The sequence below is a fragment of the Mauremys mutica genome, chromosome 3, assembly GCF_020497125.1.
Source record: "Mauremys mutica isolate MM-2020 ecotype Southern chromosome 3, ASM2049712v1, whole genome shotgun sequence".
NCBI lineage: Eukaryota > Metazoa > Chordata > Testudines > Geoemydidae > Mauremys > Mauremys mutica.
Window position 1 is genome coordinate 190,342,412 of NC_059074.1, and position 13,973 is coordinate 190,356,384.

At 43.5% G+C, this 13,973-nt stretch overlaps 1 protein-coding gene across 1 annotated transcript in view; it reads left to right on the forward strand.

Annotated features, from left to right (window-relative positions):
* LOC123366701 (protocadherin Fat 4-like) overlaps positions 1-13,973 on the forward strand; it is a 72,509-nt gene that overhangs the window by 51,979 nt on the left and 6,557 nt on the right. The window contains exons 28-33 of the mRNA XM_045010345.1: positions 220-464; positions 1,193-1,302; positions 2,611-2,745; positions 3,361-3,497; positions 5,118-5,315; positions 7,193-7,287. Coding sequence (XP_044866280.1) covers positions 220-464; positions 1,193-1,302; positions 2,611-2,745; positions 3,361-3,497; positions 5,118-5,315; positions 7,193-7,287 — 920 coding nt within the window. The remainder of the gene's footprint in view (positions 1-219; positions 465-1,192; positions 1,303-2,610; positions 2,746-3,360; positions 3,498-5,117; positions 5,316-7,192; positions 7,288-13,973) is intronic.

Here is a 13,973-nt window from a genome sequence, read left to right on the forward strand (position 1 = left end):
TAGCGCCTTCTAAGATATCAAAATCCTTTACAAACATTAACAAAGAAAACTTCTCAACATCTGTGGCAAGTAAAGATTAATTTTTATCCCTGTTTTACAGATGGGGAAAGCAAGGCACAGTTGCCCAGCATTTCGCAGAGCATAGAATACAGATCTCCTGTGCTTAATAATAGTCTTCTCCCACTCTGAAATTCTACTAATGTGTTCTTGCTATTGCAGGGGGAAAATGCTCTTATTGAATACTATATCCTGCCGGATTTTAGCTTCAGCCAGTTCTTTCTGATTGAGGATATAAATGAGGGGAAAATAATAACAATTGGAAACCTATCCAAACCTGGAGAGATCCCTTTGAGAATAATAGCTAAAGACCGAGGTTCTCCTCCGTTAAATAGCACAGCCTTGATTAAGCTCAATGTGCTTGACAATCGCCCGTTTGTCCCTCAGTTTAATCAGACTGACATCAGGTGAGGGTTTTTATATTCAGTTACATGAGTGTCATTGTTTTGAATTCTCCTTGTAGCTGAGACCACACTGCCACTGAATTTGTTGACAGTATTGGGGGTAGTATTTCCAAAGATGGAAATTCCATTTTCCTTCGTGTGGGAAGAAACAAACAATTAATTTTAAATAACAAAGCCAGAAAATGTCCCTAGTCTAATTGTTTTGTGCATCTGATGTTTGGAGCCATGTTTTACATTTTATTGCCTTATTCTTCAGTTTATAAAATGCACTTGTCCTCCAAACTCACCCAATCAGAGTAAAGATCACCCTTCTTTTCCCCCTTTCTCATGCATACCATCGATCAGTATTTTGGTATAAAAATATATTGATTTTATGTCAATAATTATTACTGGCATATTGTTGTGGGCTCTAAATGCAATTGGTCCTACACATACTGGGCATCAACCCCTATCAACCACCCACCACCAAATGGAAAAATCTTCCCTAGCCTTGATCCAAGGTCAAAGAAATGCTTGGCCAAAAAGATGATCCTTGCACTGCTCTTTGAAGGCCAGCATATTCCAGTAGGTACCCTTCAGAGGGGAAAAAGGTCCATAGCCAAGGATCTTCCATCAAGAATACCCTTCTCCCAAGTCTCAAAGGTTCAACAATATGCACCGCCAACAAATCAGCTCTTGGCATTTGTGCCAGTAAAATCTATCATCACAGTCTGTCATCTTTTTTCTGTTAGCACAACTGTGATGGAAGACACAGGAGCTGCACATTTAGTTTACACTTTTGCTGTGATGGAAGCCTTAGGGAGACAAATTGATTACAAAATTGTATCTGGTAATGAACGTGGTGAGTACAGCTTCTTCTTACACCCTAAAGTAGGCAAATATAGCACTATAAACTAGCTCTGGGTGGGAGATCATATTGTATTTAACAATGAAACTGAGTGAGAATAATGACGTTGGAATAAAATGTAGGTATGGAGAGTGACATGATTTCTTACTATATCTCTTTGGTATAAGACATCACCAGTTTTATTTGGCCAAGTTCAGAAGTGACCTAGGTGGTGGTATAAATTCCATGTTGCCAAGTGGGTTTATGTGGGTGTAATTTACATGCTGAAAGAGCAAATGGAGGAAGGGTCTCAGGAGAAACGACTAATAGGAAAGGGTAAGTAAGTACCTTGTTGTTTGCCAGTTGCTTTTCTATTACATCAGCTTGCACTCACACCAATTTACTGGTGTGCAACTTACACCTACATTTGCAACACTTGGGAATACGACCCCCTAATGTCTAAAAACTTGGAATAATGAAAATCTGAGTAAAAAAATGCAAATCAAGTAGAAAGACAGGTGCAGTGCAGAACTAACATTCTGTCTTCTGTATACTGCACCTTTAAATGTAAGAAGTCTGTCTGTTCAAGGAAAGGACTTTGAGGAGATCAAGATAGAGAATCGGTGTGGGATGGTCTTACAGTGAGAGTTTCACTCAGCTTTCTCTCTCATGGAGCTGTTATAGTCTTCCTCCATGTGTCTTCCCTAATCTAAAACAATGGTGGTTGGTGGAGCACTGGTGGTGGAAAGCTGGCGGGTCACATGTTCTGCTGTTCCTTTTTATTTCCACCTGGTAAATGTTACTAAAAGACAGCTATAAAAGAACATGCCACGCTTACCAAATATTACTCTTCCATGTAAGCAATTGCTATAGTTGCCTGAGGAATGTTATGCAATCTTGAATGGGAAGCATAGTAGTCCACACACTTGCCAATAGGAGGAGAGGTGGGGTGACAGATAAGATCTCTCTTAAGATGTCATCACACTATGGAAAAGGTTTGAGAGACCCTGGACTGGAATAAGTCATCTAGATTGAAAGTGCACATTTTGCTCTCTTTGTATAGGAAATACAAAAGTATTAACAAGCAATGTGTGAAGTCATAAAAAGCACAGCTGGTGACCTACTTCTGGCTGAAAGTTTGTTGAGGTTTCGGTACTTTTGCCACTCCTGTATTACTATTGAAATACACTAGCATTCAGTCCCCAAGAACTGAGCCAGTACAGTAGTATTACAAGAGCAACACAGATAGAAGAGGTGAGAAGGATACAAATGAAAATGGTAACTACTGGTATATTACTGAAAAGTGCACATTTTTCTTTTCAGCCCATTTTATACTGGATACAAAAAGTGGACAGCTAAAAACAGCAATTAACTTGAACTATGAGGAAATTTCTCAGTATACAATTACAGTTGAAGCAAATGAAAGTCCCTCTTCTGTCACACAGGACCAGTATTCAGGTATATTTTTTTCCTTTGAAGGACATTGCAGTTTGAATTGGAGGGTGTTAAGCACAGGACACTTCTTGTGCATTCTATATTTGAACTAAATTTAGAAACAGAAAATGTGATAAATGACAAAGCTGTGGTGAAAGATTAAAAGTGGAGAGCCAGATTGTGTGGGCACTATGCAGGCAACGGAGAGCAAAGAGCCTTCCCTCAACCTTGCACTCCTTCACAGGGGGTCACCACAGCCACAGATGAGAACGCAGCCGTTGGCACTAGACTTCTCAGATGGCATAGGGCTAGGGACCCAGCTCCTGCCTGTCCTGGCTAACAGAGCTGAGCCAATGCAGAGAGGCTGTGCATGCTGCACCCTTTCATCCTGCATCACTCCAGCATGTGCCACCCAGAGCTCCTAGAGGAATTCAAGCTGAGTCAGCCAGAGTTCTTCTGGGGACTCTTGTGCTGTGCCACCCCTCCTCACCCCAATTCAGCATAGCCTTTGTCTTAAAGCTGCCTGCCTTCACATCTGAAAGCAATGCTTGGGGTTAATGGAGAGACATGTTTGTAGTCTCAGTGATATGTTCTGCATGATACAGGATTTAATTAAATTAATGTATTTATTTTTAAAAGGTCTGTTTTCTCAAAATGTGGCAAGACTAACAATCTTAGTGCAAGATGTAAATGAAAAGCCAGCATTTTTGAACAGCTCCTACTCTGTTCGGATCTTGAACTCAGTGCCGTACAAATTCCCAGTTGTTAAAGTTCAGGTAAGTATATTTCTGCCCTTTCTGAGTATCTGAAGGCTTTTGAAAGACTTGGGCTCCAGTCACGCTGGCCATTAAACTGGGTTAGTGGAGCCATTTTTAAACATGTTTTTTAAATTTTGAGTCATCTTCTGCCCTGCATCTGAGATCTGCTCAGTGAATGTGAATGATGGGGGACATCATAGATTATTAGGGTTGGAAGGGACCTCAGGAGATCATCTAGTCCAACCCCCTGCTCAAAGCAGGACCAATCCCCAATTAAATCCCCAAATGGCCCCCTCAAAGATTGAACTCACAGGGAGCTTGTTATAGTTCCCTAGAGCTGTGAGCTGGTTTGTGCCTGCACAGCCTTGGCATCAGTTGGAGCAGCCTAAGGGGCCTGCTCTAACTTATGCCACTGGTGTATGGTACCTAAAGGACACTACACCAACTGAGGATTGACATAATCCCACCAAGAGGGTAGGCATGGATCCAAGAGCTGGTGCTGGCCAGTTGCAGTCAGAATGCAGCCGGTTTTACACTGCTTGAGTAGCATAAAAGGGGCTGGATCGTAAACAAGAATCTGGCCCATTATGCCTACCCTGCACAGACCAAGTTAACTGTGTTTAGGGCCCAATCCTGTTGCCACTAAAGTCAGTGAGAAAACTCCCACTGACTTCAATGGTGCAAGATGAGGCCCTTAAATAATAATAGCAGGAGCTGTTAGTAAACTGGGTTTATAAACCAGCCCACTAACAGAGTTTAATTGCCACTGTGGGCAGGCCCTTCGCAATGCTCTGGAAATCATATTATTAAAATAGTGCTAAGTCATTCAGGAGGGAGACAGAGGGCCCATGAAACTCTGCAAGGTTCATCTCAGGGAATTTCTTTGAGGCTTCTTAAGGAGAGGGACTTGAGGTGGCCAAATGCAGAGGACACTCCCTCCAAACCCAGTCTCCTCAGATATAGAGGTCTGTGAGGAAGGAAAACTGCATTCCTGTGAAGATTCACTGCTATGACTTCCCAAGTCCTGTGGGTCCCTCTGGAGTCATTTTGCCATTGACTCTCCCCCTGCATCTGAGTGGAATGGGAGTTAATGCTGCACAGAGCACTAGTAACTTCCCCATTGATATCTGAGACACAAGGAGGGTGAGGTAATATCTTTTATTGGACAAACTTCAGTTGGTAAAAGACAGTAAAAGAGACAAGCGTTTGAGCTTACATAGAGCTCTTCTTCAAGTCAAACCACTGATATCTGCTCAATTATCCACCAGTCCCAATGGGGAATATGTTGCAGAATGCAGCTGCTCCACCATCCCTGCTCCTTTCAACCTGAGTGCTGGTCCCTTGACTCTAGCAGCTGTAGAATCTTCAGGGGGCTCACTAGGATGCATTTCAGAGAACCTTATTTCCCTCTTCCATCAACCTGATTCTGATGGTTTCTGCCTCCTTTTCACTTGTGTTAATGGAAGGGAGGTACAGCCTATGCATTTAAAAATTATACAGACCAGTCCCAGGATGCCAGGATTTTATAAATACCAAGGGGGGAAAGACCCATAGGCTCTCGAGCAGTTTACAGTCCAAAAGCCAGAGGCTGAGTACTGCTCCACTAGATTACTGTTGCTTTTTCTTTTCTAAATCCAGGCCACAGACCCAGATTCAGGAGATAACGGGTTTCTGCTGTACAGTTTGGTGAATCATCAAACCAATGAATTTGACATTGATGAAAATACAGGGCAGATTTATACAGTGTCAGTGACAGGAAAGACTGGATCATTTCCTTTGCAAGTCGAAGCTGCAGACCAAGGAGGAAAAGGACTCATGACACAAGCAACAGTCGATGTAAGAGATTAGAAAATATATATGGTTTATTCCTCTTTTCCTTCCATTTCAAAACTCTTTGTACAACTAAGGTTAGTCTTTAAAAAGTCTATCCCATTATTACTATTAAACAATGAAACTGTAGGATGTACTATATAGAGTAGGATATATGTTGAGAGCTGCATGTAGGTTACTATGTTGTAACTTCTATTTAAAAGAAACAACGCACAGAATATGGTTTATGTCTGTGTGTTGGGATGAAAATTGATCTATGTATGTCCATAGAGCTCCTTAGACATATGGAATGAAATAATCCCTGCTGTGACTCAGTAGAGTTGCACCAGGGATTAATTGGCCTACAATGCGGATCTCAAGCACTGCAATGACAACTTTACATTTAAACAGGTTTCAGAGTAGCAGCCGTGTTAGTCTGTATCCGCAAAAAGAACAGGAGTACTTGTGACACCTTAGAGACTAACACATTTATCTGAGCATAAGCTTTCGTGGGCTACAGCCCACTTCATCAGATGCATGCAGTGGAAAATACAGTAGGAAGATATATATACACACAGAGAACATGAAACAATGAGTGTTCCCATACACACTCTAACAAGAGTGATCAGTTAAGGTGAGCTATTACCAGCGGGAGAGAAAAAAAAACTTTTTGTAGTGGTAATCAAAATGGTCTATTTGCAGCAGTTGACAAGAAGGTGTAAGGAACAGTGAGGGGGGGCGGAATAAACATGAGGAAATAGTTTTACTTTGTGTAATGACCCATCCACTCCCAGTCTTTATTCAAGCCTAATTTAATGGTGTCCATTTTGCAAATTAATTCCAATTCAGAAGTCTCTTGTTGGAGTCTGTTTTTGAAGTTTTTTTGTTGTAATATTGCGACTTATAGGTCTGTAATCGAGTGACCAGGGAGATTGACGTGTTCTCTGACTCGTTTTTGAATGTTATAATTCTTGACGTCTGATTTGTGTCCATTTATTCTTTTACATAGAGACTGTCCGGTTTGGCCAATGTACATGGCAGAGGGACATTGCTGGCATATGATGGCATATATCACATTGGTAGATGTGCAGGTGAACGAGCCTCTTGAAACAATGGGTGTTACCATACACACTCTAACGAGAGTGGACCATTTTGATTACCACTACAAAAAGTTTTTTTTTCTCTCCTGCTGGTAATAGCTCACCTTAACTGATCACTCCTGTTAGAGTGTGTATGGTAACACCCATTGTTTCATGTTCTCTGTATGTATATATATATATATCTTCCTACTGTATTTTCCACTGCATGCATCCGATGAAGTGGGCTATAGCCCACGAAAGCTTATGCTCAAATAAATTTGTTAGTCTCTAAGGTGCCACAAGTACTCCTGTTCGTTTTACATTTAAAGTTACAACATGTGATGTCGAGTTCACATTGAACTGGCCATATGCACATGCAGATATCTGATTTTGTACATGCCTGCCTGGTTGCACAAATAAATTATGTGCAAAAAAATATTTGCTCAGACCTAATTTTGGAAGTCTGTCTGTAAATTTGCATGCATGGATAGGGAATACCAGATGGAAGAGATTTTAGTTTTATCTTGTATCTGCCTGTTTTTTCTTCTATATATTATCCATAGGCATAGCATAATTCCATGTTTCTTCAGACATAATTTAGTAGGTTCTTAAACCTTTTTGGAGTTACCTGTAAAATCATCTTAACTTCTCAGTTCCACTAAACTAATGTAGAGGAAAAGTCCTATGTGTACTTGATGTCTTCTCATTTTTATCCCAACCCTCAGAAGTGTTTTCTACAAGCCAGTCTTGAGAATAAAAAAAGTTATAAATGTGGGTAGGAAACATGAAACATAGATTTACTGTGATTCATTTATTATTTTATAGGTAACCATTGATCCCAGTTCCAATGATAACATTGTGGTACTTGTCCTTAGTCAGAAGATCAATATTGTTGAAAGAAACATTCCTGAATTAAAAAGGTATTTATGGAACTATATAGTTTATTCTGATATAATGCTCAGGGACAGATTAAGGCAGGGTCCTCTTAGGATCTGGCTCTGGCAGTCTTAGGGGGGCCAATACAGCTATGAGTCATTGAGAAACCAAGTCCTCAATTGGTGTAAATCAGAGTGGATCCAATTATTTAAATTTAGCTGTGCCCATTTACATGTATTGAGGATTTGGCTCCAAGAGTTTAGTGTGCTGGAGAGGAAGACCACAGATTCTACTGGGTTTCAATGGACTAGAAAGAAGTCTCTCAGGGTAAGGAGGGGGATTAGGGAAAAATGATCAAGTCAGCCATTTCCACTTTTTATAAACAGAAAAGCAAGTAGCCAAGATGGTGACAAAGTCGTCTGATAGCTCTGACTTTGCTGGGTTGCCTTATGTCTGAGATAGTGTCATCAGTTAAATGATTTGAGGTTTGTTCAGTTCTGTGGGTTGAAGTCATATCATGGGTGTAGCTAATATTCTGAAATTTGTACTCACATATTGACCTTCCTTTTCCCTGAAGAAATAAAAATCATCCTGCAAACTAGCCCTGTCCTGCTCTGGCGGGTGGATGGCCCCGATGATGGGAAATGTGCTTGAGCTGGAGAAGGTTGCAGAGGTAGATAGGGTGTCCTAAAAGGTCAGTCATCCCAATGGTGGGCAGCCTTGGCCAGGAAAGTGGGCATGGTCGTGGCATGCACTGATTCAACTCCTCATTCTTTGGCTTGGCTTCCAAGAAATGAAGCCACAAACTGAAGCTTCCCCACAAAAAGAAAATCTCTTGAAGGTCAGCAGCAGCAGCAAATTCTGTCTTCATGTGGGGGTCAATTGCCCACAGGGCACCAGGGAATTAGTTAACGTGTGGATGGCCCATTGTCTCTGAAATATAGCACAGTTATGATGTAATTACATCTAGCCTTGGTGGGTTCAAAACATAAGTGGCTAGTAGAGCTAGTCTGCAGCTCTGGTGCTATTTCTAGCCTTAAAGACCTGTATGTTCTGCCTTTTTTTGCTTGTTTACGAAGACTCCAAATATTTTTGTTTTATTTTTCAAATATTTATATTTTGCATTATGAATATCAGGCCTTGATTTCCCTGCTCTTGCTGCAGGATCTTTAGGAGGAATGAAGATTCAAGGGAATGATGACATCACAGGAGAATTAAACTTAGGGATTTCACCAACCTCCAACTCTTAGGGGTTGGGCGAAAACATTCCTTGGGGGAAGGGTTATCCCATAATTGTTAACTGCAGAATCTTGCACTTCTCTGCGGGGGGGGGGGGGTGAAAGGGGGAATAGAAATGCACTGTGAATCATGGGGCAGGGAGGGGAGTGGAGGGATAAGAAGGGGGAGCTAATGAGACTTGGCTGAGGGGGCAGGGAGCTGGGGAGGTGTCTCCTGGCTGAGTAAAAAGAAGATAGGTAGAGAGGAGAGCTGTTCCTACATTCTCCCTTGCTAGAGGCGGATTAAGATTTATTGGAGCCTTAGATACAAAGAACATCCTCCCCTGCCATGGGGTCCTGCCCTCTGCTCCTCCCCTTCCCTCAGGCCATGTCCCCTAGCCTGGCCAGAAGCCATGCTGTGGTAAGAGTTGCCAAAGGAGCCCAGGCCGCTATGGGGAGCCCTGGACCCTCTACCTGTTCTGGGCAGACCCTGAGCAGACCCTGGGGGGCAGGGACACAAGCCAGGATCTGCTCTTGGGCATCCTAGTCCCCCCACCAAGGGCAGGTGGAGGGCCCAAGGCTCCCCATAGCTACCCAAGCTCCCTGAGTGGCTCTTATCACAGCCTCAGGCAGTGGTCCTCAAACTATGGGGTGCACCGCCATAGGGGGGCATGGAGGAATGCTCGGGGGGACTCAGCAGGGCCTGGTCAGCCCCCCCAGGGGGTGGGCAGGGAGAACCACCCAGCCCTGCTGTGCCCCGAGCTCTGCTCTGGCCCCACCACAGCCCTGCCCCCAGCCTCAGCCATGGCTCTGCTCCCATCCACAGCTCCAGCCACACCTCTGGTTCTGCTCCCAACTGCGGCCTCTGGCCCCACCACAGCTTCTGGGTCCCACTCCTTTCTCTGGCCCCGGCTCCCAGGGGGGCATGGACTGGATAAAAGGGGGGGCACAACTGAAAATGTTTGGGGACCCCAGCCTAGGGTGACCATACGTCCCATTTTGGCCCCGGACATCCCAACTTTTTTGGCAAAACTGGGCATTTGTCCTATTTGCTCTTGCCAACTGATCACCAGTTGGCAAGAGTAAACGGGACAAATGCCAAGTTTTGCCAAAAAGGGGCTCGGGGTGTGTGTGTGAGTGACGGGGTTCAGGCCAGCCCTGCATGGGGGAGAAGGGGAACTTGGGCAAGCAGCTTGGGCCAGCTCTGCACGGGGCAAGGTAGAAACTGGGGCCAGCTCCATGCAGGGGAGTGGGGGTGAGGAAGGGAGAGGGGGCTCAGGCCAGCTTTGTGCAGGAGAGCAGGCGTGGAGGGGGGAGGGAGAGGGGGTGAGACAAAGTGGGAATGTTCTTATGTGTTCTTTGAATACTGAGTGGGGAGTATTGACCTCGCAAGGTTGCAGGGGAGTTTTGCTGGGACTGTCTGCATTGGGGGATGGGAGACTTTCCTTGAGAGAGGATACCTGAGCACGTAACATGAGAACCAGGACGGGGGTTGGAAGCCAGGTGACACCTCTGCCCGGGAAACTGGACAAAGGCTGGAGGAGGGGCCCGGGAAAGGCTGAGTGAGACGGCTGGAGGGAGTTTCAGTTTGGAGCTGGCTGGGAAAATGGAGGGGAGCCCAGATGGGCTCTGGCCTCCCAACAGGGCTCTGGCCTTCCCCTGCCCCCAAAGATGGACCTAACTGAGGGGGTCCTGTTGTCTGTACCTGCAAGACCTGTCTTGGACTGTGTTCCTGTTGTCTAAATAAACCTTGTTTTACTGGCTGGCTGAGAGTCATGGTGAATCGCAGGAAGCCAGGGGTGTAGGGCCTTGTCTCCCCCCACACTCCGTGACAGGGGGCTCGGGTTCAGGCCAGCTGCGCGCTGGGCTTGAGCAAGTGGCTTGCCTACCTCCACATGGGGAAGGGTGCGGGGGATACATCTCCCTCCCACAGCTCTGTCTTTCAGCCTGGCTGGGGACATGGCCTCAGTGGGAAGAGGAAGAGCAGGGCCAAGGGACTGGGGGAGAGGAGGATCAGGGGGTGGTGCCAGAGTGCTGGTGATCATGTGGGGGCCCCCAAATTGGCTGAGGCCCTTTGGCACAGACCCCATTGGCCCATACGGTCATCCACAACTGTCTCGGCGACCAGCCTGATCCCATGCACCGCTCTGGCCAGGTCCCACTCTCGCCTCCACGTATAAGAATATAAGAATGGCTCTACTGGGTCAGACCAAAGGTCTATCTAGCCCCATATGCTGTCTTCCGACAGTGTCCTATGCCAGGTGCCCCAGAGGGAATGAACAGAACAGGGAATCATCAAGTGATCCATCCCCTGTCACTCGTTTCCCAGCTTCTGGCAAACAGAGCCTAGGGAAACCATTCCTGCCCATCCTAGCTAATAGCTATTGATGGACCTATCCTCCATGAATTTATCTAGTTCTTTTTTGGACCCTGTTATGGTCTTGGCCTTCACAACATCCACTGGCAAGAAGTTCCACAGGTTGACTGTGCATTGTGTGAAGAAATACATCCTTTCGTTTGTTTTAAACCTGCTGCCTATTAATTTCATTTGGTGACACCTAGTTCTTGTGTTATAAGTAGTAGTAAACAACACTTCCTTATCTACTTTCTCTACACCAGTCATGATTTTAGACCTCAATCATATCTCCCCTTAGCCATCTGTTTTCCAAGCTGAAAAGTCCCAGTCTTATTAATCTCTCCTCATACAGAAGCCGTTCCATTCACCTAATAATTTTTGTTGCCCTTTTCTGAACCTTTTCCAATTCCAATATATCTTTTTTGAGATGGGGCTACCACATCTGCACACAGTTTTCAAGATGTGGCTGTACTATCGATTGATAGAGAGGCAACATGATATTTTCTGTCCTATTATCTATCCCTTTCTAAATTATTCCCAGCATTTTGTTCACTTTTTGACTGCTGCTGCACATTGAGTGGATGTTTTCAGAGAACTATCCACAATGACTCATAAGAAAATAAGAACATAAGAACGGCCATACTAGGTCAGACCAAAGGTCCATCCAGCCCAGTATCCTGTCTTCCGACAGTGGCCAATGCCAGGTGCCCCAGAGGGAGTGAACCTAACAGGTAATGATCAAGTGATCTCTCTCCTGCCATCCATCTCCACCCTCTGACAAACAGACGCTAGGGATCCTGTTCCTTACCCATCCTGGCTAATAGCCATTAATGGACTTAATCTCCATGAATTTATCTAGTTCTCTTTTAAACCCTGTTATAGTCCTAGCCTTCACAATCTCCTCAGGCAAGGAGTTCCACAGGTTGACTGTGCACTGTGTGAAGAAGAACTTCCTTTTATTAGTTTTAAACCTGGTGCCCATTAATTTCATTTGGTGGCCCCTAGTTTTTATATTATGGGAACAAGTAAATAACTTTTCCTTATTCACTTTCTCCACATCACTCATGATTTTATATACCTCTATCATATCCCCCCTTAGTCTCCTCTTTCCCAAGCTGAAAAGTCCTAGCCTCTTTAATCTCTCCTCATATGGGACCCTTTCCAAACCCCTAATCATTTTAGTTGCTCTTCTCTGAACCTTTTCCAATGTCAGTATATCTTTTTTGAGATGAGGAGACCACATCTGTATGCAGTATTCAAGATGTGGGTGTACCATGGATTTATATAAAGGCAATAAGATTCTCCATCTTATTTTCTATCCCTTTTTTTAATGATTCCTAACATCCTGTTTGCTTTTTTTGACTGCCGCTGCACACTGCGTGGGCGTCTTCAAAGAACTATCCACAATGACTCCAAGATCTATTTCCTGATTAGTTGTAGCTAAATTAGCCCCCATCATATTGTATGTATAGCTGGGGTTATTTTTTCCAATGTGCATTACTTTACATTTATCCACATTAAATTTCATTTGCCATTTTGTTGCCCAATCACTTAGTTTTGTGAGATCTTTTTGAAGTTCTTCACAGTCTGGTTTGGTCTTAACTATCTTGAGCAGTTTAATATCATCTGCAAACTTTGCCACCTCACTGTTTACCCCTTTCTCCAGATCATTTATGAATAAGTTGAATAAGATTGGTCCTAAAACTGACCCTTGGGGAACACCACTAGTTACCCTCTCAATTCTGAAAATTTACCATTAATTCCTATCCTTTGTTCCCTGTCTTTTAACCAGTTCTCAATCCATGAAAGGATTTTCCCTCTTATCCCATGAGAAGTTAATTTACGTAAGATCCTTTGGTGAGGGACTTTGTCAAAGGCTTTCTGGAATCTAAGTACACTGTCCACTGGATCCCCCTTGTCCACATGTTTGTTGACCCCTTCAAACAACTCTAATAGATTAATAAGACATGATTTCCCTTTACAGAAACCGTGTTGACTTTTGCTCAATAATTTATGTTCTTCTGTGTGTATGACAATTTTATTCTTTACTATTGTTACAACTAATTTGCCCAGTAGTGACGTTGGGTTTACCGGTCTGTAATAGCCAGGATCACCTCTAGAGCCCTTTTTAAATATTGGTGTTATATTAGCTATCTTCCAGTCATTGGGTATAGAAGCTCATTTAAAGGACAGGTTACAAACCGTAGTTAATAGTTCCGCAACTTCACATTTGAGTTCTTTCAGAACTCTTGGGTGAATGCCATCTGGTCCCGGTGACTTGTTACTGTTAAGTTTATCAATTAATTCCAAAACCTCCTCTAATGACACTTCAATCTGTGACAATTCCTCAGATTTGTCACCTACAAAGAATGGCTCCGCTTTGGGAATCTCCATAATATCCTCAGCCATGAAGACTGAAGCAAAGAATTCATTTAGTTTCTCCACAATTACTTTATCGTCTTTAAGTGCTCCTTTTCTATCTCGATCACCCAGGGGCCGCACTGGTTGTTTAGCGGGCAGTTGCTAAATTGGTTGCTTCTGATGTACTTAAAAACATTTTATTACCTTTTGATTTTTTGGCTAGCTGTTCTTCAAACTCCTTTTTGGCTTTTCTTATTACATTTTTATACTTAATCTGGCAGTGTTTATGCTCCTTTCTATTTACCTCACTAGGATTTGACTTCTACTTTTTAAAAGATTCCTTTTTATCTCTCACTGCTTCTTTTACATGGTTGTTAAGCCACGGTGGCTCTTTTTTTAGTTCTTTTACTGTGTTTTTTATTTTGGGATATACATTTAAGTTGGGCCTCTATTATGGTGTCTCTGAAAAGTGTCCATGCAGTTTGCAGGTATTTCACTCTAGTCACTGTACCTTTTACTTTCTGTTTAACTAACCTCCTCATTTTTGCATAGTTCCCCTTTCTAAAATTAAATGCTACCATGTTGGGCTGCTGAGGTGTTCTTCCCACCACAGGAATGTAAAATGTTATTATATTATGGTCACTATTTCCAAGTGGTCCTGTTATAGTTACGTCTTGGACTAGATCCTTCGCTCCACTCAGGACTAAATCGAGAATTGCTTCTCCCCTTATGGGTTCCTGTACCAGCTGCTCCAACAAGCAGTCATTTAAAGTACCGAGAAATTTTGTCTCTGCAT